The sequence below is a fragment of the Streptopelia decaocto genome, assembly GCF_964273445.1.
Source record: "Streptopelia decaocto genome assembly, chromosome: 3".
Lineage (NCBI taxonomy): Eukaryota > Metazoa > Chordata > Aves > Columbiformes > Columbidae > Streptopelia > Streptopelia decaocto.
The window spans coordinates 19851507-19879364 of record NC_138656.1 but is presented as its reverse complement, the minus strand read 5'-3'; the positions used below and the strand labels follow the sequence as shown (position 1 = coordinate 19879364).

General features: G+C 46.4%; 1 protein-coding gene across 1 annotated transcript in view; it reads left to right on the top strand.

The window, feature by feature from the left end:
• The first annotated feature begins 2076 nt into the window (after positions 1-2076).
• The window catches only part of CAPN2 (calpain 2), a 31256-nt gene continuing 5474 nt past the window's right edge, over positions 2077-27858 (top strand). The window contains exons 1-14 of the mRNA XM_082048126.1: positions 2077-2436; positions 3339-3408; positions 12767-12885; positions 13269-13402; positions 14329-14497; positions 16759-16842; positions 18367-18452; positions 19394-19468; positions 19689-19849; positions 20172-20353; positions 23027-23238; positions 25292-25328; positions 26107-26172; positions 27149-27206. Coding sequence (XP_081904252.1) covers positions 2200-2436; positions 3339-3408; positions 12767-12885; positions 13269-13402; positions 14329-14497; positions 16759-16842; positions 18367-18452; positions 19394-19468; positions 19689-19849; positions 20172-20353; positions 23027-23238; positions 25292-25328; positions 26107-26172; positions 27149-27206 — 1690 coding nt within the window. The 5' untranslated portion in view covers positions 2077-2199. The remainder of the gene's footprint in view (positions 2437-3338; positions 3409-12766; positions 12886-13268; positions 13403-14328; positions 14498-16758; positions 16843-18366; positions 18453-19393; positions 19469-19688; positions 19850-20171; positions 20354-23026; positions 23239-25291; positions 25329-26106; positions 26173-27148; positions 27207-27858) is intronic.

The window sequence follows — 27858 nt, the reverse complement described above, 5'->3', positions numbered from 1 at the left end:
AGCAGACCCTGGAGTGGTCTGTGAATATCGTCTATGGGACACAGGGGAGATGACTAAGAAAAGCAAAGTGATTATATGACAAGCTTCAACCCAGCTTAGAATTTCTGCACCTGCTGGAAAGTGGCTAGAGGAGTTCACGAAGCAAAACTGGCTTTGTGGGCCAGTGAAAACCACTGCTTTAAACTCACACTGCTTTCCTTTTACCAGGACTATTGAAAAATCAAAGAAGTCTGATCTGTGGCAGCTGTACAGATTTGAACCACTGTGTGGAGCCAAACAAACGCCTTTTGAGCAGTTCTAGAGTTCCTGGATCTGTCATGTTAGGACGCAACATGGTTCACTGAGAGTTACCATCCCAGGTGGTGAGGTGCTGTTGTCTCTTAGTCTCCTGTTTCAGCCAATGGCCTTCTTGCGTGTGAAATAATCGAGCAGTTCTTAATTAATTGAAACAGCCAAGAAAAATCATCCTCCGGTGTCACACTGTGTCCTGCTGGAGTTTCAGGACAGCCTTGCTGGAGACCTTTGCTAATGGCTTACCAGTAATTGAGTGCACACAGCATGTACCGGTTCTGTTCAGAGAGCACTTATGGCACGGAACATTACTTGATCCGCTTCCAGTTCTCCATGTGTGACTGATTTCCCACGTGCCTGAATATTCAGCTAAAAATACCATTATTCTCTTCACTAAGAGAATAATGCCCTCTGACCTGCAAGGAAGAACCAACACCTTCAAAGCAGAGTGAGGTTGGTCTGTACCTGATCAGGTTTGGACAACCTCACAGGCAGCATCAGGACTGCTCCCTTGCATGGCCATGATCTACGCAGATATGGCTGGCTGATGTGGCTCATAACAACCTCATATCTAACTTCAAGAAGATTTTGGGGGCCTCCTTTTCTATACTGTGAATTGAATGGGCAGTGCTTACCTTGTTTCCCACATAGTTGTGTACGTAGGACCTGTGTTGAGTATAAGCAGAAGAATCATAAGTGATTTAAGTCCAAAATCACTAAACTAATGGACAGTGTTTCCTGGCACACTGAGGCACCATATAGCAGCAATGAAGAAAAACCTCTGATTTGTAATTTTCAAGGAAAACGTCCCACAACATCTCAGCAAACAGCACAGTTGTGTATCGTCTGGTTCTTTAGACATTTTTCAAACAGTAATGTTCATTGTAGTTGGATAGGATGGCTCCAAACAACTGTTTAGCGCATTCAGGGCTTGATTTATGACCCACAAAAGGAGGTGCCTCTCCTCCCGAGGCAGTGGGACAGCCAGCGCAGGCGGCGGGTGCAGCACTATGGGCTATCGGTCTCTGCACCACCGCCCCGGGAATGCTGCCTGGCGCCCAGCACGTCCTGAGTCAGACCTAAAATATGAAACAAATGGTTTGAATTCTCCCTTGGAGGGATGCCGTACTAGGCGGATGCCAGCAGCAGTGTTTCAGCCATCCTCAGCAGCAGCACACTGCCAAAACAGAGACACTCCTTTCCTGCACCGCATGGTGGGGGTGCACGTTTGGGGGGAAACTTGTTGTGTGCGGTTTGAGCTGCACAAGGGGGTTGTGGATGAATTCACACCAGCGGTGACAGCAACATGTGCTTTGGTTACCACGAGCAAATCAAGCTGTAAATTATTTTCGTTGCATGCAACATTCAAAATTGTAACGGGATGACAATACAGGGTAAATATTCATCTTCGAGCCTTAATAGTATTTTCCCTTGGACTTTTTTTCTAAGTTTACAGATTTGGACATGGAGGGTCTTAGGCACGGGGTTTAGTGGTAGAGTTAGGTTATGGTTGGACTCGGTGATTTCGAGAGTCTCTTCCAACCAAAAGGATTCTACGATTCTGTTCCATGAATTCTGGTGTTTAGGCAGGAAATACTGATTTTTTTTTTTTAATTGATGAATACATGTGGCAATATGGGAGCTAGGACTGGCACAGATGCAGAGCCCATAAGGTGCCCAGCTGCGAGGGAGACGTGCTTCCCTGTGGGTCCACGGCGAACAGAGGTGGACACTTCGGGGGAGGGGGAATCTTCATCCGTGACGCGGAGAGGGTGCGGGTGACTCGCGGTGCAGAGGGACTGGAGCAAACCGGGGGCTGTCGCCGGGCTGAGCACTGGCTGCATCCGTGACACCGCGGGGGGAGGATGTCGGGCGGGGCCGGGGCGGGGCGGCGGCAGCAGCGGGGCGATGGCGGGGATGGCGGCGGCGGTGGCGAAGGAGCGGGCGGCGGCGCTGGGCGCCGGTCGGCACGAACACGCCGTCCCGTACCTGGGCCAGGACTTCGGGGCGCTGCGGCAGGAGTGCCTGCAGGAGGGGCGGCTCTTCCAGGACCCCTCGTTCCCCGCCGGCCCCACCGCCCTTGGCTACCGAGAGCTGGGGCCCAGCTCCTACAAGACGCAGGGCGTCGTCTGGCGCAGACCCACGGTAGGGCGGCAGCGGCGGTGGGGCGCGGGTCCCGGTTGCATCGTTCCGCGGCACCACTGCGCTTTTTCACTCGGCTTTTCTTCCCCCCCCGCCCCATAAATTGGGGTTGATTTAATTCTGCGGGGGTGTGCGTGTGATGTTTGCGCTCTCCCTTCTCGGCCCACCCGGAGGGGCGTTTCTCTGGCCGCCGCCCGGCACCGGGTCGGGGCGCAGGCGCCCCGGGCTCAGACCCGCGGGCGCAGCCTCCCCGGGCAGCACCCCAGGCGGCTGCAAAATCCCGGTTCGCCCGTTTTGTGAGGCTGCGGCCGCCCAGAGCTCTGGGGACGTCCCGTCACCTGGGGTCCGGTGCTCTGTCTGGACAACTAACAGCACAAAAGCTGTTCACATCTCCGGCCCGAGTTCTCCGTGGGGTCAAACTGCTTACTTTGAGTAGCACTCGGAGCTGTCGCTTCGGATAACTCTTTCTCTTAGCAGAGATGAGCTGACCACAATGCGGAGGTTTTCTTCATGAGCCCTCGCTCAGCCTGCACCCGTGGCTAACGAAGCAGCCCCATCTGGCCACAAGAGCCATGGGTCAGATGGACTCTGGAGTGCCTGGGCATCTCTGGAAGACCCTGGTGTAGTCAGTGGTGGGGAGGTAATAGTGGAATGGTGTGTGCACGTGTTTAAAAATGCAGTGGACCTTGTGGCACATACTGTGAAGTGATATGGCTGCCCACAAACTTTGGTCAGCAGCTCCCGTTCTCACCACGCTTAGCATGGTATCCTGTGCTCACCCCTGACCTGCTCCATCTCTGTGGGCTTGTCCTGCTGTTGTCAATTGCTTAAGTTTGCTGCAGGTGGGGCCTTGTTCCCTTCCGTCCCTGTGGATATATGTAATGCAAGGCTTGTTTCCTTCCCAGGAGCTGTGTTCCAGCCCACAGTTCATAGCCGGTGGAGCCACTCGCACAGACATCTGCCAAGGGGCCTTAGGTAAGGGGGAAGCAGAAAGCTGTGTTTTCCGTGCAGATGCTGCCCCAGGACACCACAGTTTATACTAGGCTGCAACTCACTCTGTAATACATCCTTTTGCATCCTACCACCTCTCTTCATATGAAATCAAATCTTTCTTGCCTTTCCTCGGCTGCCAGTAGGGACTGCAGCGATGAGGAGCGATGCGCGCTGGGACGCAGACAAAGATGCACACAGAGGCAGAGATCGTGTTCAGGAAGGAGCGCAGAGCCGGGCAGAGCAGAGAGCTGAGCCAGGCTGAGGCCCTCTTTATTAGCCATTGACAATTTATAGGTTTTACATATATGGGTCTGGACTAAGAGGTTAAACAGGATGTTTTTTCAATAACTGTTATTCCAAACACACCACCCTCGTGTCTGTTTTCAGTCATGTTGCCATGCATATTTTGTGGGCTGCTTTCTGACCCACTCATTCACACACCCAGGCCCAACATTCACACATCATACATACGGGGGTGGTTTTCCAACCTGAGATATCATTCTCACTGGCCTGGGTTATCGCTCCTTACACTCATAAAAAAACATACTTCCGTATAACCTGTCCAGGGCTATTTAGCTGGAACCGCCCGTCCTGCCGTTCCCATAAGGGACCATGTGTGTTTGCCCACCGAGCACAGCCTTGCTGTGTGCACTGAGCAGGGATGACACAGACTGGTTTCCTGATGGCTTTTCTGATTGGCACCAGCTCCTTTCATGTCTGCATCTGTATGCCTGACAGCAGCCTGACCAATTTCTGCCTTTAGCAATCTGCTTAGAAGGACAGTTGCGTGTATAGTGGGTTGTTTCCTTCCCCAGTGGGACAGAGTGCTTCCGAGAAGGAGGCACCCCTTGAAACCTGGAAATATGCAGTAGAGAGTAAATAAGTTATATGGAGGGATTCCCAGCTGCTTGCCAGCTCTCAAGGAAAACAAACCTGGGGTATTTCAGGAGGGATGGGCCAGCCTGTTGGAGGCTCTAGAGGACAGTGGGAAGGGATTGGCTTAACTGGGCTGCACGTGCATGACCATCCATGTCTCAAAGCCTCCTGCCTGTCAGATGGGGTTTTAGGCGAGTGCCTCCATGCCTGTCCTCCCAGAAGGCAGCATGGAGGCTGGTGAGATGGGCAGCTGCAGGGATGCAAGAGGAAATAAGCTGAAGTTGAAGCAGTGAGACTCCCAGTTATTCCGCAGCTGTAGGGAGAGGGTTTTAGGTTAGACTGATAGAGTGGTTGCGGGAAAGCTCTTGGTGTAGAGAGACATGACTCATATGTTCTGTGTGTTGTACTTTTGGATTGGCAAAGGAATGAAGTTCTGTTTGCTTTTCATCAGCATAATATTAGCCACATAGTGGCTTCTTATTCTCTAATTCTGCTGCTGTTATTTGTGTTTTCATGTCCAAAAATATAACGGATAGGGAAGCTTATTTCACGTTTTGTGCTTATGTTTTCTTTCAGAAGTTATTCAAGTTGGTGCTTTAACAACTAGATACAATTTGTGTAAAAAGCCCTGACAGAAAAAAATACTTAGATTGTGAATTTAGTTCTTCTCATACCCAAATATCACCTGTGGCATGGATTAGGCTCTGTTGTGTCATTGGTGAAGTCCTTAGCCTGTCACCAGCTTCCTTTCTGTGTTCTCTGCCCAAGTCTGCCCCACCACAACTTTTTTGGCATAAAGGAGGTCCCAGTGCTTAACACATGTGCTAGACATCTGTCCTCTTTTTTTTTTTTTTTTTCTAAACAATGAAATTTCTCAGCTAAGGAGCAGCTCAGTGTGAAATGACAGTTTATTGTAATGCCATTTCAACAACTGGCATTTTGTTTAGATGCTAATTTCTCAAGGCACTTAGTTACTTTCTGCCTTCTGCGGGCTTCCAGCTCTTCTATCCAGATGTTGTGGCAGCAAGAGCACTGTAAAGAAAGATTTGTAACTTAGTTTTCAGGTTGTGGAGTTGCTGTTGGTAATGACAAACCTTATTTTAAATTGATGAAAGCATTTGTCTTAATGGTCTTTGGACCAGCTACATGTTCTCATGAGGCTATATAGTACTACCAAAGGAGACGAACTGATTCATAGCTTATATTCTTTCATCTCCTGAAACAATATTTGAATAGGAGGTTGTTAATGTTCTTGTTTATATTACTGTTTTCACTATGACTAATTACTGCTGTGACTCAACCCACTGTCTTCTTATGAATATGGCCAGGATTTTGCTATTGCTTGACAGTTTAGTAGTTGATAAAAAATTATGTGCTATTGATCTTTTTTCTATATAGCCATTGAGTTACTAAGAGCCTGTATTGAATCTCTGCTTTTTCACACAGTGAGGCTAGCAGATGTGCTGTACAAATACATTTTTTTTGCCACTGTGTGATCTGACACCAGCATTTGTATCGATCCGTTTATTTAAGCTTCCATTTACTTGAACTTTGTGTGCTGATACTGATGTCCTCTCACATGTAGATGAGGTTCTTAGGAACATGGTTTAGTGCCGGTGCTAGGTTAATGGTTGGGCTCGATGATCTTGAGGGTCTCTTCCAACCAAAATGATCCTATTCTATGATTTTGTGATTTTAGGATATCACAAAGATTGCACTGGAAAACATCAGGTGGTCTTGGAAACTTGTGCTTTTTATGTTGCTTTTTTCCACAGGAAGCTTTTGTAGTCTATTTATCACCCAAAAGGCTTATTCACAGAGCAACAGACCTGTGCCCATGTGGAATTTCATCACTATTGCCAAGCCTTTCAGAACATCTTGGAGTACCACAGGGACACATGAGGCATCCGAAGCACACGCACCCATAGCTGCTGCAGCAGGCTGCTTGGCAGGGGATGTGTAACCGAGCAGCTCGGCTGATGAGCAGTGGTACAGATGTTCCTTTTAGCCCAGGACTCTTCGGTCTGTGGCCCAGATGCAGTCTACAAATGTGTTTAATTATTTTTGGCCTGGACTATACAACTCCGCAGTGCATAAAAGGCATAGCTGGTTGTGAGCACAGAAAAGGTTGTCCCTGCTACGAGGTTGCAGTTTGTTAGGTTCTCCAGACACCAAAGTTCTGTCCCTTGGGCTTTAGATTATTCTGGTTTTATTACTTTTTAGGGGAAACTTCTACAGCAAAGTATTTGGAGTTAGTTTTAGAGTATCAGAGCTGAAGTCAGTGATGGTATTTGGCAAAGAATAGCAACACATGGGATGTGGTGACTCATTACAGCGGAGGGGAGGAACCAGAGCCACTGCGGAGAGGAAGTTTATTCATCCGTAACCACCTTCTCTGGAGGGGATGTCACCATGGTATCACAACACCGGGCCATACACAGCACAGTATCTCTCATCTGCTGTTTGGAATCAGGTGTCTCCTCCTTGCGTAAAAATGTGTGGAAAAATAATGAATTGAATAGGATTAATTTAGAAAATCAGATGCATGGTTTTCCCATGCTGGCATCCACTCTACTGTACATGGGTTGTCACAGCCTCATGTTTCTAACCAGAAAACCTCCTGGAGGCCCATGGTGTTAAAATAAATACATTTAGTAGCTGTTACTCTTAGCCTATGAGTGTTTTAAAATAATGACGTGTCTGAGATTGGCCAAATGTACATTTTTCCTTTGACTCCATACTCTTACATGAGCTGTGCAGTGACCAGAGGAACGTAAGTGACCTTCCACTTGCAGCCCTCCAGGTGCTCCATGGGGGTGGTTTGCTTGTCTCTGCTCTTCAGAATAGCCAGTTTTAAGCCCTTATGGCTGTTTATGCTTGCCTTCCAATTAAATTTTTTTGCAACATTCTTATTTATAGCTGGAGATGAGGTAAAGGCAGAGTTGGATGTATCGAAATAAGAAGTAAAACGATGATAGCAGCATAAAGGAAGCATGACAGGAAAGATAGTACTTCTTGTAGATATAAATAAACTCGCATCTGTATAATATTCCTTTTTCTGGTAACCTTATTCTGCCTACTGTATTGTACATTTACAAAAATTCTCCGTGATTAACCCAGCCTGGATAACTCCTTTAAAATTCTTAATATAAGTAACCTGTCTGTTAGCCTCCTGTTGGACTTGCCTTCTCTATCAAAGGAAAGTCACTGTAAAGAGCCTTACAAAAGTGCCGGTTTTTATAATTAAGGCTGTTAAAGACCCTGCTCAGGCTTACTTAGCACAGGCTAAAACTCCAGGTATTATTACAAGATCTGTTCTCATCCAGACTTTGAATTGTCAGGTCCACTTTTAGTGATGACTGTTCAGAAAGGGAGAGATGATATCTTGACTGTGGAGTGCTTTAAAATGTTGAAACCAAAGGGTGGTGTGTCTCTGATATATGCTGTGTCTGCCTTTTAACCTCAAGAAGATCTTGCCCAGAGTTGTCCGCGTTAAGATCTATGTGCGTCTGTGTCCTGGTTTTGGCTGGGGCAGAGTTAATTTTCTTTCTAGTAGCTGTGTTTTGGATTTAGTTTGAGAATAATATTTATAATGCACTGATGTTTTGGTTGTTGCTGGGTAGTGAAGAAATTTTTCGGCTTCCCGTGCTCTACCAGGTGCACAAGAAGCTGGGAGGGAGCGCAGCCTGGACGGCTGACCCAAGCTGGCCAGAGGGGTGTTCCTTACCACACTTCCTCCTTCTGCTCAGTGTATAAGCTGGAGTTGGTCCTAGGGCACAAATACCACTGCTTGGGAATGAACAGGTTATTGGGGCTGCGGGTGGTGAGCAATTGCATTGTGCATCACTTGTTTTGTACATTCTACTATCATTATGATTATTTTCTCTTCCTCTGTTATCCTATTAAACTGTTCTTATCTCAAACCACAAGGGTTTTTTTCGCTTTCTGATTCTCTACCTGATCCCACTTGTGGGGAGGGGATGAGCAAGTGGCTGCATGGTCCTATTTGCCAGCTGGGATTAAACCATGACAGTCTGGCTCCAAATTCTCCTTAGAAAACAGCATAAAGTTCAACAGAAAGATTTCTACAATGAAGTTGCTGTTTCTTTGTCTTCATGTCTGCCTTGATGGGACAGCTAGAAAGTAAAGGAAATTATTTATAAACTCTGCTTATGGGGTTAGAAATCCTCTGGGGGGAGTTTCGCAGAATCACAGAATGTCAGGGATTGGAAGGGACCTCAGAAGATCATCCAGTCCAATCCCCCGGCCAGAGCAGGAACACCCAGATGAGGTTACACAGGAACATGTCCAGGTGGGTTTTGAATGTCTCCAGAGAAGGAGACTCCACAACCCCCCTGGGCAGCCTTTTGCAGTGTCCTGTCACCCTCACTGAGAAGTTTCTTCTCATGTTTAAGTGTAACCTCTTGTGTTCCAGTTTGTACCCGTTACCCCTTGTCTTATCATTGGTTCTCACCGAGAAGAGCCTGGCTCCATCCTCGAGACACTCACCCTTTACATATTTATAAACATTACTGAGGTCACCCCTCAGTCTCCTCTTCTCCAAACTAGACTCGGCTCCCTCAGCCTTTCCTCATACGGGAGATGCTCCACTCCATCATCTTGGTGTCTCTGCGCTGGACTCTCTCAAGCAGTTCCTTGTCCTTCTTGAACTGAGGCACCCAGAACTCTTCCTTAAACTTTGGTGCTTCTTATCTACAGGGGAAATCTCACTCAAAGATGTATTATGGCATTAAAGGGTGTATTCTCTTAATCCAGATCCCTAAGCAACTTTGTGACCAAGACTTCCTCAGTTATTGTGGTTGTGTGGAATTGTTCACTTATTCTTTCAGTGCTACTCTCTGCCTGCCCAGCATCTGCCTTGTTTATGGAATAGAAATACTAATATTTCTTTGGAAGAGTGGTGGGACAGCTGCTCTCTGAGTCAAACTTGCTACTGATTGAAATCAGCACAGTTTTTCTGAGGGTAGTAATGCCAATGTCAAATACTCTGGGAATTTCTTGGGACGGTCAGGTTTGCCTGGTTGTGTAAGGCTGTGCAATGTGAACTCTGCTTTATTCTGCAGATTGAGCAATTGAGAGGAAAAACACCTCCACAGCTGACTGCAAACAAGGGGCATAGGACATGCCTCCAGCTGTTTCCACCCACCTGACAGAGCATGCACAAAGTGCCTTCAGCTCTGCCTGCAGCTTTGTCGTAGAGGCCAGGAGCTCTATGGCTTTATCCAGCTGTGCCTTAGGACCAGCAGAGCTGCGCTGACCAGGCTGGGTTGCTCTCTTTCTGGGTTTATCTAATATAGTCTGAATGAGGGCATGGATCTGCCTAGCCATGGCAAGGCATCCTAGAAGTCCAGGTAAGCGTACCAGTACTGGTTTTAGCCTAGCTAGTGTAGGTCTGAGACGCCAGGGACTCACTCCGCCTCTGAGTTGTGCGTGTCAGTCTGTAAAAGCCTTGCAGAGCCTGGGATGTGCGCTGGGGTTGTTGTGCTGCTCTGACAGGCACCCATCTGCAGGTTATCAATTATGTGACCTATGTGCTGAGACCAGTTAACCTGATAATTTATATATCGGTGACTTGTCTCATGCCTGTTCCCAGTATTCAAGATGCTTTGAGGTTGCTCTTTGTTACAAGTCTCACCAAGGCTTGCTAATTTTTCCCGGGTGTGAATTATTGTTTTGTTAGAGGGACAGCAGCACAGTAGGGAGAACAAAGATCCCCTCTCTTTTCCTTCTTTTAGGATTTTGTTGGTTTTGTAAACACTAAGGAGCCTGTGGCTCCTGGGTGCTAGAAGAGGAATGACTGGAGGGAAAGCCAAGGGTATTGTCCACCCCTGTGCAGTGCTGGGGTGTGGATGGAGAGTGCTCAGGTCTCCTGCAGTGTGTGCTGGTCCAGTGCACACATACATTTACATCCATCTCCTTCTCCCACACTGCCTCTGACATATGATACTTCTACTGCCAAAATACAGAGCAACCCACCACTTTCTGGACCCAGAAGAGGCCTGTCACAAGCTGTGACCTCCTTTAACTCAGTAAGGCGACAGAAAGACTGTTTTGTCTGGGTTAATGAATTGACTTGCTGTGCGATGAGTGCCAGTGGGAGAAAAACAAGTTAAGGAGGAAGGAGTGGATGCGATATAATATTAATTCAGAGGTGTATATATATAATACCAGTATGGTATTAATTCAGCCTGACCCACAAAAGCCCCAATCAAAGTGCCAGGGCTGTTTTCTAGCAGGCAGTTACATCTTGGACTTTAGGAAGCCAAACTCTTGTCCAGAAACTACCTGTTTGTGAGACTTAATAAAAACAGAATCCTCAGTACAGAAGGAATCTCTGGGCAGTCTCTCCCAGGTGATTACCATGCTATTGGGTTTGTTTGAAGACTTCTTTGGTCACCAAACAAACAAACAACAAAAAAACCCCAAACAAAAACCACTTTGTGCAGGCAAGCTGTGTATGGGAGAGCACAGATCTAAGCTGAAGCCCTGTTGTTGCCTTTTGACAGAAGGATTTATTTGCAGAGCTCTTTAATGTCCTCCTCTGTAAGGAGAACTTCTATGAAGGGTAACTGCTAAAGTCCTCACTCAGCTGGGGGCAGAGGATCATGCTGTTAATTGTAGATTAGCCCATCTAAGAATGTCTCTTAGTATCTTCTGACCCCAATCTCTTTCCCAGCAAGCACAACTGCTGTGCTTGGCAGTGCCTGAGTGCACCAGGGCCCCAGTGGGTGTGCAGCTCCCAGGGAGGATGGTCTCGATGCCACGAAGGAGGCTGTAAGAGGAATGTTTTGCAGGGTGAGATGGATGTGCTGCCACAGAGGAGGGAGGGGAACATCCTCATTGCTTCGTAATCTGTCACAGGGGAATGGCAAGATGACTTTCCTGTTTGAAAAACTTCTCTGACATGACGGTTTCTCCATTGCAGTACAAGCAGCCAGAGGCAGGGCTGAAGGGAAAGTTTTATGTTCGGTTATTCCCCTCTAGGTCACGAAATAGTAAAATCATCTCAGGTTTTGAAATTATTCTGCCATTTCATGTCTTCCACCTTTCATGAGATGCGAAAAGGGCCATGGGACAAATGTCATTCATAGAGCTGCTGCTGGGTCTCAGCTATGAAAAGTGATGAGCAGGCTGAAGGGAGGTGCATGTTCCTTGTGTTCCTCCTAGTGTTAGCTGAGCAGTGCTGGGTCTGAGCCTGAGAGTGATGAGGTGCTGCTTCTCCCTGAGATTTTCTCCCAGTTGCCCATTCAGACCCCAGATTCTCACCTGTCAGCTTTTGACCCTTTTCCTATAGGAGAGAGCTGCCTGTATAGAGGCAGCTGCTGTGCTGGCTTCTGACTTGCTGTGGGTGGCTCATGTTTCTTGAACCTACAGCCCTACATACGCTGCAGGATGACTGTGGGATTTAATGTGTAATACCAATTTTCCTGTGTTCACAAAGCAAGGCAACAACAGATCTGGTAATGCTAACAAGGAGTAACATGTTGAGTAGTGGGAGTCAGGGGATCACCTGGGTCTTTAAATCCATAATCAACTTGTAGAAGGCTGCAGAAGACCCATGGCTGAGCAGAAAGGTAACCACTCTCTTAAAGTAACACTGGTTTCTGAAAATAATTACAGAAAATAGAAGTAATGTTTATATAGTTGTGGTCTCCTCCTCCCTCTGCTTCGTAGGAGAAGGTGTGGAAAAATACTATCCAGACAGCCTGTGTCCTGGAGCTCTGGCGTGCAGGCTTGGTGTATGTTGGCTCCATCCCAGGAAGGGCGAAGAGGTGTGTGGGGCTGGGGAACAGTGCCTGCCTTCAGACCTCTCCTGGCTCTCTGATGACCAGCACCAGAGATGGGATATGGGACTAAACAGAGAGGCCTCTAGCAGGAGCCTCCAGAGGTATATAAGGTGAAAGGAGCTCCTATTTGGTAGGAGTCTGGCAAGAGACCTTAAAAGAAGTTTGTCCATTGGGTAGATCTCTGGTTGACAAGTCAACAGGCATTTATTAAGCATGGAGGAGAGAAAGGAAAACAGGCTATGCTTGAGAAAACACTGATCTTCTGAGAAAAACCTGTACCCCTGAATACCTATGTATGCCCATAGGCCTGGCTGTTTGCCTTTTCCCCATGCTGCTTCCTAACCTGTAAATGCTCAATTGAATATTAAGTTTTCTTCCACATAGTCCCAGCATGGGTGATAACTGTGCTGGTAGATCACAGAAAGCCTGCTTTTACTTTTTTTTGTTACTTTGGTCTTGAGGAAACACAAAACTTGCCTGGAAGTGGGATGTCTTTGTGTGCATGCATTTGGCTTCCCTTGGAGGTAAAGTAACGGGAGGGACCATCTCATCGCAGCTCTATTAGTTATCATTATTAGTTATAATGCACAATCCCTATGCAGTACGAACCCTGAAGAATAAAGCTTGAATAAGTAACTATTTTTTTTCCTTTACAGGGGACTGTTGGCTCTTGGCTGCTATTGCCTCTCTAACCCTGAATGAAGAAATTCTGGCCCGTGTCGTTCCCAAAGACCAGAGCTTCCAGGATAAATATGCAGGAATTTTCCACTTCCAGGTAGGTGAAAAACTGGCCCTTGTCTTTCCCCCAGTGCTGTTGGCCAGGAGCTGGTGTGGCTGGCCATGTCTGTGTGTGGGGTGTTTCTTGGAACACTCAGAGTGGCATCAAAGAGCCAGACAGAAAAATGGAGAAATCCAAGAAGGGTGATAGTGGTGAAGGATGAGAACCACTAGCTAAAGAGCTGGGAGTAGGGGCTGTCTTTGTGGTCCTTCCTCCACTGGCAGATCCATCTGAGGACATGCATCCCTCAACAGGATGGATGAAGCTGACTGCAAGGGGGATTGCTCTTCCTCCAGGAAATTGGTGTTAACAGATCAGTGTCTTGGTGACGTGAGTGCACATCATGGGGTGGTGACAGGGAGTTTGTTCTCTCTTTCCAGTTCTGGCAGTACGGGGAGTGGGTGGACGTCGTGGTGGATGACAGGCTGCCCACCAAGAATGGGGAGCTGCTCTTCGTGCACTCGGCGGAGGGCAGTGAGTTTTGGAGCGCGCTGCTGGAGAAGGCCTATGCCAAGTGAGTTGAGGCCAGGGTGGCCCTGCTAGGGCAAGGGAGACTGCTTTCACCCCCCTGAAATCTCCTCATGCCTCTGCTTCCTTGCAGCATCCTCAGCTGTGCTGACACTGCACCTATAAAATGTCAGCCTAATTATTACCATTTGAAACTTCTAGGGTATTGCTGCTGCTTGACTGCTTCTATGGCTGCTTTAGTAAAGCTTTGCTGTCAGGTGCTTAAGACCAGTAGCCAAAAGTACTGGCTTTGCTGCTAGCCAGGAAAAATAGTTCTTGTATCTCAAGGCAAAGCTGTTCCTGGAGTACTGTCTTCTGTCACCTGGGCTTGGGAAGCTCCATTTCATGTGTCCTACGCACCGGTGAGGGCTTGCAGCAGCAGTGCTTCAGCATGCAAAGCATGCCAGTCCACGTGCCCAGGTCTCTGTTCAAGGTGAAGATGGTCAAATTTGAATTTCCGGTTTTGGTCAGGGAGGAATTCTGCCATCTAACATTACTGTTTTTGATTGTCTTAAGAAACTGAGCTGATTTGGATCAGCTGAAAATTAGACCCATAATTGTTAAAGGAGTTAAAAGACTGGGTGGAAATAGAGAGGCAAATTGTTGGGCCTTGATTTTTTTAATATTATTTTTTCTTCAAATAGCGTCCATGATTTTTGTCATTGATACGACAGAACCTGCAATCTGTATACTTGATCTATAATATTTTATGCTGGGACTTTGCCAGTACAGAGGTCTAAGAAGCAAAGCTGAATGGGAGGTGGTGCATTCATAGCTGCTGTGGTGCTGTTGAAAGCAGAAATGCTGTGGCAGTTGGGGAACTGAATCCTTCTCTCCAAGAGAAGGAGACAATAGGGAACCTGATGGTTGTGTGTGTGACAAGAGGAAAATATGGAGACTGATGGTTGTGTGTGTTTGTCCCCTTTCATGCAGGCTGAATGGCTCGTACGAGTCTCTCTCTGGTGGCACCACCACTGAAGGCTTCGAGGACTTCACTGGTGGAATTGCAGAATGGTATGAGCTGCAGAAGGCACCACCCAACCTCTTCAAAATAATACAGAAGGCACTTCAGAAAGGCTCTCTCCTTGGCTGCTCCATTGACGTGAGTTAGCGGGCCTGTTTCTGGACACTCGGCTCTTGCTGTGCACACAGGCAGCTGGGGGATGTACCTGTGCTCCATGCACAGGAGGTGCACAAAGGATGCTGGTCCCCTCTGCCCCCGCTTTTCTGCTCTCCTTTTGACCCCAGAGTGTGAGATAGGCATGTTCTCTTCTGGGGCATTATGTCTCAAAATAGGTTGAAATCAAAATAGGTTAACTTCATGCATAAAAGCTTGATGTCTCTCGTGTTTTTCTTCCTTGAGACTTAAAGATTTTGCTGTTCCATAGGTTCATGGCAACAAACCACACAGGGAACTCATTAAGGGTCCTGATATATACCTTTGTTCTTAAGAAAGCCTGTAGCTTAGCAGCAGGTTGGTAGAGGCTGAGCAGGTTTGGACAGGAAGTTGCTGCTAATGGCTTTGGTTTCAGATGCTCAGAGGTGGCAAACTCCATCCTTGCCATAGCCTGTTTGTCACAACAATTGAGCCAAAATGTTCCCCAAAAATATGGGCTTTGTTCTTGAAGCAGGGAAGCTCGGACTGTCGCTAGACCTTTAAAAGGTTTTATGGGAAAACATGTTGCGAAAAGCTGAACCTCCACCAGAAGGAAAAGAGGAGTTTTGGTCCTCTTTTCTGCAAGGATTCAGCATTGCTTTAGTTTCACTGAAATGAGTCTAAGTGCTGTTATTGTGATAATCACCCTACTCCCAAAGGAGATTACATCTTAGTTATGTCTAAAGGGGAGGTAAACTGTTTACAAGGACCGTGTCCATAATATAAACTGAAATGTTTCCTCTCATTTTTTAAGTTAAATCAGAGTCACAGGAGAGGAAAGCTTCGCAGCAGGAAAAGTACTTGGTTAACATCACTGTGCAACTTTGCAGCTCTTTCAAGGACTGTTTTACTAGTTTGCATTTAGATAAGAATCTGACATCTGGATTTTTGCCCCAGAATGGTACAAATCTCATTGAGGAGTGGGGAAAAGTAAATATATTCTTTTGTTGGTAAGTGCTGACACTTTCTATATTATAAGCTAATTATTAGTGAGTTTAGCCTTTGAAAAAATCCTGTAAAATCTTCTCTTCCATCAGAGAAATAGTAACACAGAAGTTACGCATTACATGGAGAGTGCACTGTGGGCAGTAAGAGGGCATGAACTGACAGCAGGAATCCTGCTTGATCCCACCCTGCCTGTCTTTTAAGCTTCAGATATGCTTGTTTAAAGATCGTGCACTTTCTGAAATGGGAGGAAGGCAACGGTAAACATATGTTTCATAAAGGCTTAAGTGTCTTTAGAGCAAGATGTCGAGCAGTCACTTTCTAGCAAGAACTGTTTTTTCTCTGCAGTATTGATAGGCCAGACTGCTCAAGTGGCCCTGAAGCAGTGAGAGGGTGATAGGCCTTCAGGTCATAGAATCATAGAACAGTTTGGGTTGGAAGGGACCTTCAAATCTCATCCAGTCCAACCCCCCTGCAATGAGCAGGGACATCTTCAACCAGATCAGGTTGCTCAGAGCCCCGTCCAGCCTGGCCTTGAATGTCTTCAGGGATGGGGCATCTGCCACTTCTCTGGGCAACGTGGGCGAGTGTTTCACCACCCTCATTGCAAAACATTTCTTGCTCACGTCTAACCTGAGTCTCCCCCTGCTTTAGTTTAAAACCATTACCCCTTGTCCTGTTGCAACAGGCCCTGCTAAAAAGTCTGTCCCTATCTTTTGTATACACTCATTTTGAGTACTGAAAGGCTGCAATAAAGTCTCCCTGAAGCCTTCCTTCTCCAGGCTCAACAACCCCAACTCTCTCAGCCTGTCCTCACAGCAGAGCTGTTCCAGCCCTCCGATTGTTTTCGTGTCCCTCCCCGGTGATACCTGGGCAGCCTCAGGCCAGTGATCCCTTGTGTTCCTCCTGGTACCTTGAGAACAAGGAGCTCATTGTATGTTCCCTTTGTATAGTGTTTGGAGGCGCACAAGAGGGGATGCACCACACGGAGTGTTTTGGAGCCAGGAGGGAGCTTTGCTGCAGTGCAGGGCTTCTGGCATGCATCCCATGCCACAAACGTGGGCCCTAGGGGGCTCTAGCACTGCTACACATGCTGCATCCCCTCTCTCTGCTCTGCCACACAGATCACTCTCTGTGCAGCAGCTAAACCACCCCTGCAGCCTCCCAACAAGATTAAAGCTCCGTTGGAGGGGGAAGCTTTGCTCTTTTGGATCCCCTTCCATGGGGGTGGCCATGCTCATCGATTTTCTCTGCTCCTCCAGATCACCAGTGCAGCGGAGACGGAGGCAGTCACTTCCCAAAAGCTGGTGAAGGGACACGCGTATTCTGTCACCGGGGCAGAGGAGGTAGGTGAACTTTCCCAAAGGGCTGAAATGCAGTGAGATTTGCATGTAGCCCTTCCCAAGCGCGGCAACCACAAAGTCAGCTTCAAATTGACAAATTCTTCGGTCTCATCCATTTTGTTAAATCAGGTTTTGAGTCACTTCTTTCTGAAGAAATACTGAATTGGTGTGCTTTGGGTAAACACAAACTTGACTTCTTGGGGGTTTGACCAAAAAAACCCCTGTTTTTTCCATGAGTATTGCTATTTCCCACTGAGCAGGGCGGTGGGAAGCTCTGTGCAGATGGCACACTACCCTCCTGGTGAACAGGTGCCTGAAAACATTTCTGTGTAGCAGGCAGCACTGTACCTGAAATGCACAGCAAGATGTGTGAGAGACATGGGCCAAGCAAAAAAAACAAAGTTATTGTCCCTTAAATGCAGAACAGCACCTTTTAGCAGGGCACAGTGCTGGAATGTAAGGTGCCTGTCCAAGAGCAGGTGACTGGCGAAGGTAAGGCAAGTGAAAACAGAAGAAGCAGATCATGGTGTCCTTCCAGGTGTGTAATGGACTTTCAATCACTTCACCAATAATTGTTTCTGAAATAATTTCTGAAACTTTAGAGTGAGGCGTAGAGAGCTGCTGATGTGCTATGCTGAGGTGGAGGCTGCTATCAGGCAGATTTACGTGCGTGCATTTGGTTGTCCTCTTGCAGCAAAAAGCAGCAAAGGGGGAGTTTAACCATAATGCACAAACAGGCATGACTTAGCTAAGCTTTTCCTTTGGAAATCTGTGCAGCCTTTGTAAGGATAGTTTATTTCAGGCACTGGAGCATCACCTCTGGACTCTGCACTGCTGCTGCTCTCTGCAGCTTTCTTGCCTTTGGGCTCTAGCAGTGCACCAGCTCCTTCATCAAATTAGTGCCATGTGTTCCCCATAAATACTGGGCGTTCCCACTGAAACTTGTACAATTTTGCTTGGCCTCTGTGTGCACAGAGATCAGCAGATAACAAGCCAGAGCCTCAGCACAGCATGAAGAGGGGCTGATGCTGCTGCACTGCGGGGCATTCACGTGGTCAAAGGGCTTGTGGCCAGACTGAGTGTCCCATCTCTCGTAACAGGCTCATCTTATATGCAGGTAAAGTGAAAAAAGGCATTTGAACGTGAAAAGGCAGTTTATATATAGATGACAACTTTAGAGAAATATCCCTTTGTGTAATACCTGCTTTTTGGCAGGCCTGTAGCAGCTTTACATTCCATTTGCTTGAAATTCTGTCACAGGTATTTTTCTTAGCAGCACAAACTAGACATTTTGCTTATCATGAGGTTTGATTTGTGCATGCTATAAACCTTCTCTGGACAACCTTGGGTACATGGAACTCTTTCAAAATATTTTGGACCAGGTGAGTACATGTTTGTGTGTATACGTTGTCCTGCATAGCACCAAGATACTTGCTCTTTCATATTCTTTAATTCCCATAGGAAAGGTGGAAGGGAGAGCAGTGCTGAGTCGCTGGGTAACTCTTCATACACTTCTGATCCCATCAGGTGAACTTCCGAGGAACAGTGCAGAAGCTGATCAGAATCCGAAATCCCTGGGGGGAAGTGGAGTGGACTGGGAAATGGAATGACAGGTGAGTTGATGGCTTGTGTGTTGCATATAGGCTTTCACTGGAGGGGTTCAGTCATATTTCCACTGTCATCTGTCTTCTGCCTACCTCAAATTCCTATGTAAGTCACATCTGGATGTGATGTTTGCTCTCTTTCAAAGAAGCATCCCATCACTGTCATCTCCCATGTGGGCATCGCTTCATGCAAACACATGCCTTTGTGTAAGATGCAGTGATTTGGCTGGTGATTACTAGAAGCCCCTCTGTAGTTTCTGCTTATTTAACAGCCTGGATTCAGTGGTGAGCTTCTGAAAACTTATTTTCTAATAAGGCTTTAAAAATCCATTTCTCTTGTTAGCAAAGAAAACTGGATTTAACTCACTTCTGTGTCTGGGCAGTATTTATCCTGAGTCTTGCTTTTTCTAAAATAAAGCTCCATTTCAGTCAAGTCATTAGCACTTTTCTGCAAATGAAACCTCTGTTTCTGATCCTTACCTTGGATATTTAAGAAGTGAGGTATTGGATATCCCAGGTCCATGAATTTTAATTCTGCTATGATTTGAGAGCCCTGGAGCTGCTGTCACAGAATCATAGAATGTCCTGAGTTGGAAGGGACCCACAAGGATCATCGAGTCCAACTCCTGTCCCTGCACAGGACAACCCCACAGTCCACACCATGTGTCTGGGGGTGTTGTCCAGTCTCTTCTTGAACACTGTCAGGCTTGGGGCCGTGACACCTCCCTGGGGAGCCTGTTCCAGTGCTCCAGCACCCTCTGGGTGAAGAACCTTTTCCTGATGTCCAACCTAAACTTCCCCTGGTACATCTTCCTGCCATTCCATCGAGTATCAGCTAGATATTGTGGAGTTGCATGGAACTGTAAGAAAGTGAAATCATTATGCCAGAACAGCTACATTAGGGTTTAACCTTTACTGTACTCTGTAGTTGATGTGGGATTGTTTTTCAGCTGCCCAAACTGGAGTGGTGTTGACCCTGAGGTGCGGGAGCAGCTGACTAGGAGACATGAAGATGGGGAATTTTGGTAAGTAGTGCTGGGCTTCCATTCAGCCTGAAGGGAATGTCTTCTCTGCTTTTTTTCATACAAAGTAACCTCTCCCAGTACACACTCCATGATGAGTGAGCAAATTCACCCCAAATCCTAGTGCTAAATGGCAGTGGGAGAGAGGGAGGCTAGGCGAGGTGATTGCATTGAAAGCCTGTCCATTCTCAGGAAACGTTGCCTGTGGCATTGCTTCCCACAGGATGGCGTACAATGACTTCTTGAGACATTACTCCCGCCTGGAGATCTGCAACCTGACACCAGACACCCTGGCAAGCGACAGGTACAAGAAGTGGAGCCTGATGAAGCTGGATGGGAACTGGAGACGTGGAGCCACTGCAGGGGGGTGCAGGAATTACCCAAGTAAGAGCACATGGTCACCACTGGGATGGAGAAACCCTTTATACATGTCTGCTTGGACTTTCTCTGGGAACTGGTTCAGGGTGACCTATGGAGGAGGATGTACCTGGGTTATCTGGGACTGACATCCAAAAACTGCAGGTTTTTGGGAAATGTGGCTTCCCGATGAGGGTCTAGTTGTGGGTGTAAAGGCAGGGAGGGGAGTATTAGGTTTCCTTCTCACAGCTGATTTTGGAAATCAGAGCAGCATCTGTCCTAGCTGACATGTATATACCAACACGGCTGCTTTCAGTCTCTGAACAGTTTGCACAAATCTGCTTCCCAGACACTTTCTGGACAAATCCACAGTATTTAATCAAGCTGGAGGAAGAAGATGAGGATCCTGATGATCCTGAGAGGGGCTGCACTTTCATCATTGGCCTGATTCAGAAGCACCGGCGGAAGCAGAGGAAGATGGGAGAGGACATGCACACCATCGGCTTTGCGATTTATGAGGCAAGTAAGGCAGTACAGGTGCACGGGAGGAAAACTCACCCTGTAAGTGGGGTAGTGCAGTTCTCAGACTCGGCTTTTTATCAAAACTCAACCAGGTTGAGTCAGACACCAGCTGCAGCCAGGAAATTCCACTTAGATATTTAGAAAATTACCCTTCACAAAAACAGTGGTCAAATACAGAGACAGGTGCTTGGAGAGATGCATGGAATCTGCATTCCTGGAGATATCCAAACCTAGGCCGGACGAAGTCTTGAGCAATGTCATTAATTTTGATATTGGCCTTGTTCTGAGTAGGGCGTTGGACCAAATGACCTACAGAGGTCCCTTCCCACCTACAATATTCTGTGCTTCTAATTGATGAGCAGAAAAAGTATTTAAAAATAAACGTGCAGAACTCCAGTCTGACCTTTGCTTGTCAGGCTGAGGTGAAAAGCAGCAGAATGAGAGCAGCCATGGTAGGGAGCTAACTTGGGGAGCAGAACCATCCAAAACACCTGTAAAACTTGTTCTACTGAATAAAGGGTCAAAGATGTGTCTATGGTAACTCCTTAGGCAGGACATTTTGTTCTGAGCTGCAAAGCAGCGATTCTTAACTGGCAGTGAAAATAAGAATAATGGTCTTGGCTGCTGATTGCTCTGTATCCGTAAGCAAGATGTGCAACTGCTTGCCTTCTCAATATCCCAGCTTTGGAAAAGCTCATCCAAGAGCCTGGTCCCTGTAGTCAAATAAGATTTAAAGCAAAGTTAGGTCCCCAGAACCCATAAGTAAACAGAGAACTACATTATTGTCTTGCTCAGCCCTTGCCTCCTCTCCTGATGGTGGAGAGGTCAGAGGTTCAGGATGGTGAAAGAGAAGATGGGAAGAAATAGTGGAGAAACTGAGTCTAGAAAAAACATGATAGGGCACAGGGTAGAGTCAGCAGGAAACCACAACCAGCCTGGCTGTGTCTGTGCTGGCCCAGGTGAGCCCCACCAGCCTCTGGGATGGAGCTGGGAGCAGAGCCAGTGGTTGGGTGACATGGGCTCAGCGTTCACCTTCCCCCTTGAGCTGGGTGTTTATTTTTCAAGAGTATGGATGTACCTGCTAACCAACAGTGAAAAGTAGCCCTGGAGCTGCCAATCAGCAAGCCAATAACTGTCTCCTTTTCTCCTTGCAGGTGCCCCCAGAGGTATGTACCATGCATTGGTGCTCAACGTGCAGAGTTGTGCCTGAATGGCTTGTGGGAAGAAATGGTTCAGAGGATCCTCCTTTGCTGCAGGACACTATTGACTGTACAGAGTCCAAAGTTAGAGGTCATTTGTTATGGAAGAGGCTTTGAGCCCATGTTGCGTTTTCAAGGTGTCTTGCATTGGGATGAGAGCCCCTTGTACTGCAGAAACCCATCAAAGCTGCTCTTACACGGGTCTTCTCCCAGCCCAGCCCCACACCTGCTTCCCCAGAGCACAGCTGCTTTTCTGAGGTTTGCACAGAGTTCATGTTTGACACACAACTGATATTCCAAGGAGGTGTTGATTTTCATTTCCCTAAGCACAGCCTTCATCGTTTTCTCTCCATTTCTGCCTGCAGGTAGCTAACAGGATGCCCTGGGGACCAGAGAGGGGTGTGCAATGCAGCGATGCTTGTACGATACAAGATGGCTGCAGACACCTCTGAGCTGTTGCTCCTCATTATGGTTGGACTCAATGATCCTGAGGGTCTCTTCCAACCAAAATGATTTTATGATTTCTGAGAGGAACAAGTGAGATTGAGCAAAATTCTGGGGTAAACCCATTACAGGGCATACAGTACCTGTGGGGGTGCCTGCAGAGCAGCTGAGCCCCCTCACAGCTCCCCAGGCCATGCTCAAACCAGCTGCTGCCACACAAAATGGGGTTTCATCAGGAGAGGCAATGGTGCTACTTGTTAATTGCATTTTTTATGTACCTTTTGAGTGCCTTACCAGTACTCTGTCAGCCACTTAGCTCTCACCCTAGCAGTCCAAAAACCTGATTTTCATAAAAAGAGACTCTAACCACAGTCCTCCTTTTCCCCAAAAGATGGAATTTTATCTCCCCCATGGCAGCAGGTCTGACAGGTTTTGCATTCTTAAAAATCCGGGAGGATGGGAAGGGAGATATTTTTGAACTGTGCATGTTCCTGATGTTTGCTTCTAGACCCAAGCTAGCCCACCTGCAAAACCTGCACAGAAAAGTTTGTTGTGAAAGATGTTACACTCCAAATATGCTTTTGGAAGTTGTAACATTTATTTCCTTCTTGGAGCCCTCCATAAGAGGCCTCTCTGCCTTAGAGCAGCTTGGCTTCAAAAACAGAGCAGGGCTGCGGTCCCCTGGTGGCACCGGCTCTGGGGACCAGAGGGACATCTGTCCTTAGCCATCTGTGCTTAGAAGAAAAATAGTTGGTGGAAGAATTTGCCAGATGATGTCTTCACAAACTGCCCATCATCTGCAACATATAAGCATGACCCAAATAATTTATTGAGGTGATCTGTAAAACACGTTTGCACCCACAGCTCAGGAATACTGTGGTGGGATGCACCCACCTCCCTTCTCTTTTCTCTTTTGCTTCTGTTGAACGGACTTCTTTTCCATACAGAGCTAGTTGTCATTTCTATTATATTTTTAATTTGTGAATGCCATTGCATGCACACTGTGGGGTTTTTTCCTTCTTTCTTTGTTTCTCATAAGTTTTCTGGCCAGACGAATATTCATCTGAGCAAAAACTTTTTCCTGACCAACAAAGCGAGAGAAAGATCGAACACCTTCATCAACCTCCGAGAAGTGCTGAACCGATTCAAGCTCCCTGCAGGAGAATATATAATTGTACCCTCGACCTTCGAACCCAACAAGAATGGGGATTTCTGTCTGAGAGTCTTCTCTGAAAAAAATGCAAACTCCACGTATGTAGTTTTTTCGTAACTCTGTAAGAGCGCTATGGGCATGTGGGCACCCTCTGGTCCTTCTCATGGGTGTGGAAGGATGGAGCAGCACAGGGCTCCTGCAGGAAGGAGGAATGAGCAACCACCCTCGTGGATGGGGTACCGGCGGGTCTTGTTTGTCCCTGGGTTCCCCATGTGCAACTGAGGAAAGTTTGAGTAAACTTAGCAGGAAGGAATGGTAGAATAACAGTAACAATGACAATGACAATAATAATAATAATAATAGCATTACGTATTAATGCTGTTTATTGATATAATAATTTTATGTTAACATAATGTCAAGGGTTAAGATTGCGGGGTGACAATAAAACCCTGGCAGATGTATTGTTAACCCCCTCTCCCCCCCTACTTCCCCCCTTTTGCCCCTCCCTCTCCCCCCTTCCCACTCAGGACAGGCGATCGGGAGGGAAAGAAGGACAGAGAGAAGAGAGTTGGAAAAATTAACAATGTTTTACTAATGCTACTAATAAGAACAGAGAAAATAATACAAAAATATACAAAACCAATGTTGAAAGTCTCAGCAACTGCAGAGCCGGCAACCAAAGTCCTGGATTGGACTCTGCAGCCAACCGGAGCTGGATTCAGTCTCTCACTAGGCCTCAGTTCACAGGGACGACTAGCAAGGTCCTCTCCTAATGTCGGCCATAAGCAGAAGGGAAAAAGCAAAGGCAAAAAAGGGACGAGATCCTCGTGATCTCCCACTTTTATATGAAGTATTCACGTGAATGGAATGTTATACACAGTTGGTCAGTTTCTTGGTCACTTGTTTCTCGTTGCCCCTCTCGCGAGATGTCCATCCATGCTTATCAGTAAGTTTGCATTCCATTGCTAGGTTTACCAAAACATGTGTCTGGTTCTCCAGGAAAATGCAGTTAATATGAAGGCTTTAGCTGACAGGCAAATTCACTGAAAGAGAAACTTGTTTTTAACAAAACCAGGACACATAATGAAATTATTTGTATAGTTGATATTAATATAATATGCTATATTAATATATATTACTATAATACTAATGTAGTGAACTGTTATTGTTGTTATTGCCAGCCCTACCTGGGCAGACATGTTCAGTTATTGGGCTGTAGGCAGCTGGGTTGGTCTGTGGAGAGAAGCAAGCCCCAGCAAGCAGCAGGCTGGGCTCCCCACGTGGGACACAGAACGGCACGTGCTTTTGGCTGTCTGGGAACACACTGATCGCAAGGATTGATCCTCACACCTTTTAGATTAGGCTGGAAAAAAATTCTAAATGCTTGCTCAACCAAACAATACCTTTGATGAAATTAAAGTGGGTTTTAATGGAACTGGCTCAAACCACACTTTTAACTGCGAAAAAATTTAGACATGTCGCAGCTTAAAGGGCAGCTGGGCTAAGGCCTTGCGAAGTGGTGTGGGATCTTCTGTATTGAGCTCCCTCATTCAAAGCAAGGAAAAACCTTTCTACTGATCTGTGATCGTTTGTTGCATGTTTCTGTAGCAGCCAGAAAACTGGGACGTCGGTTGTGTGACAGCACATTCAGCTTTTGATGGGCCCTTTGTGCTTATGCACCCTCCGTAGGTGGGATGCTCCCACAGCAGCTGGGGGACAGTGTGAAATACTTCATGCACTCTGGCACATCCAAATGACTTCAAGGCTCCCACTTTTTGCAGTTTTAAAGGAAAAAAAAATAATTAAAATTACTAGATAAAGCTTGATTTGCACCTGAGAGCCTGGTCTTGGGCTGGGGTCTGTAGGCAGTAGCACTGAGTGACTCAAAGGGTCATATCTGACCCAGAATCCTATCTGTGGATCTGCAGAACATTGCACAGTTTATAATGTGTTTTGAAACTCTTGTTGCTGTAGCTGGCAAAATACTGTTCTCGCTGGTGGGTACGCAGTGTGTGTTTGATTAATCCCATAACTGTTGAACACATCGTTATTTTCATCATTTAAAGGATCTCTCTTTAACTGAGACTTGAAGCAAGGGCATCAGAAAAGTGACTTGTTTTGGTTTTAATTTCAATTTCTTTATCTTTCTAGGGTTATAGATGATGAAATTGAGGCCGACTTTGAAGAGGTATATCTTAAATATTTTAAATTGAGATCATTTTGTCATAAGTGGAGTTGGAGTGCCTGTTCCCTGTGCAGGGCAGCATTTTTCTATAGGCATTAGCAAGAACTGTCACCGCACTTTGGGAACAGATCTTTCAATGTCTATAGTTGAATGTCCAGCAAACACAAACATCATAAGCAATCATGGAAACACATGTTATCCTTTATCCAGAGTGGTGAGCTTGGGCTTCTCAGGTAGAGGAGATCATGTGCTCTCTGCAGAGGTGACAATGGAAAATTCCCTTTGTTTTCCAGGAATCTGGGAGTGCAGCCCTTTAGCTACAGGGGTATTTTTGCACGTGATATTGTTTCTATAAGTAGTGGCTCAACATATGTTTAGTCTTGCTGCAGATGTTTTGCCTACTAATGCAACTATCACCCTATTATGTTTTCTTTTTTTTTGCCAAGATGAGAACTTTTTGATTTATTTGAATGAAGACAGCTAGTCTAATGGTAGAGAGAAAGTAGAAAGAAGTTCTGAATTTGGTTGTGATCTTTTTTTAATACAATAATTAAAAAAAAAAGATTAAAGCCATTGCAGAAATGTTCAGTTCCTGCAGTATTTGCAACACCAGCATTTTGAGGCACCCCTGAAAATAAAACTGATTAAAATCAAAGTGGAAGCACTTAGTGCCTTCAACTTTGCCACTTAAATTGTGTTTCACTAGGGGCAAGGAAATGTATCAAGTCCTTCTCGGGCAGAAAAGTTCCTCCTTTCCATGTTCTCTGTTTCTCTCTTCTAGACTGACATCAGTGAAGACGACATTGAACCCAACTTTAAAAAGCTTTTTGCACAGCTAGCAGGAAGTGTAAGTTTTTGGGCTTTTGTTTGTTTGGTTTCTTTAAGGACTTACTGGTAGCGTGTGTGAGTGGGTAAGAGAGATGCTTCTTCCCCCAGCAAGGAGTTTAATTCCTGTGCTGAGTCAAATCTCGAGCATGTGCCTAACTGTGTGTGCAAAAATCTGTGTAGTTACCCATCTGCTCACACAACAGATTTCTAAGTGCTCCTGTTCTGTTCGATTGACTTTTATCTCTGCAGGTCCCTAATTCTGTCCTTCAGGCGGAGGATTTGGTGTCTGTGCACATGGGTCTCTCTGGGAGACAGTGAGGGCTGGGCTGGGCCTTCTCCCCAGGCTGCTCTGCCCTGCCCCAGGGCTCAGACAGACCCACAGCCCGGCCTGCCAATGCACAGCAGGGCTGTGCTACTGGAAACCGCTGGTGCTACTGGGAATGGCTGTGGGGAGAGCTTACCACTCGTGTTTCTATCCAAGAGAAACTAGAGCTCCAGGGGATGCTTGAGTTGGGCCAACTGACCCAAAGGAGTCAGAGGCTGTTTTTGAGATGGTGTCTGAGGCTCCCAGAGAGAGGGATGGAAAGGAATAGAATAGTGATGGATAGGATAGGATAGGATAGGATAGGATAGGATAGGATAGGATAGGATAGGATAGGATAGGATAGGATAGGATAGGATAGAAATAGAATTGGAATAGAAATGGAACAGAATGGAATGGAACAGAATAGAATAGGAATAGACTAAATTAGGGGTGGAATGGAGTAGAATGGAATGGCGTGGAATAGAATAGAATAGAATAGAATAGAATAGAATAGAATAGAATAGAATAGAATAGAATAGAATAGAATAGAATAGAATAGAATAGAATAGAATAGAATAGAATAGAATAGAATAGAATAGAATAGAATAGAATAGAATAGAATAGAATAGAATGCGAATGCAATGGGAATATGAAGAATAGAATATTTCAGTTGTTCTCCTCTTTTCCACAGGATGCAGAGATCTCTGCCTTCGAACTGCGCAACATCTTGAATAAAGTCATGGCTAAACGTAAGTACCTTCCTCCAGCTGTGCCTTTGTGTGGCCACAAGCAGGTTTCCAGCACAGCCATGAGAGCACAGACTGCAGCGCTGACCTGGGCAGAGTCAAACCTCTGGGCTCTGTCCCAGACCTCGGCTTGGCTCTCCACACTGCCAAGGCCACATGCTGTCTCTGCTCTTTTGGGAGGCTGTGCCTGCGCTGAAGGTGTGTTTCACAGGACGTGTGCTTTGGCAGGGTGCACGTGGGTGCCTTTTATACCAGTGGCTGCTACTGGGAATTGGCTGCCAGGAAGAGGGATGGATTTGATTAATGCTTGATAATAATCAAGAGAAGGTATTGCTGTTACTTTAATATTGAACCACTCAGGATTCAAACAGCAGCCCAGCTAATGGTCTGGAGTGTCCAGTTAGCAGTGGTGTATTGCTGGTTACCCAGCTTGATTTGATGTTCTTCCCTTGCATGAAGCTACCTACCACTGAAGTCCATGTTGTCCACAAAAGTCCACCCTTGTCTTTGCAGACAGACAAGGGCAGGAAAGCTTTACCTCTGTTCCTTGCTTCTGTAGCACACCTACAAACTAGACCAGCTGGGCTGTTTGCTTGAGGAAACATCACAGCTAACTTTCGCCCCAAGTCTCTTTATCAGGAAATCAAAGAGGGAT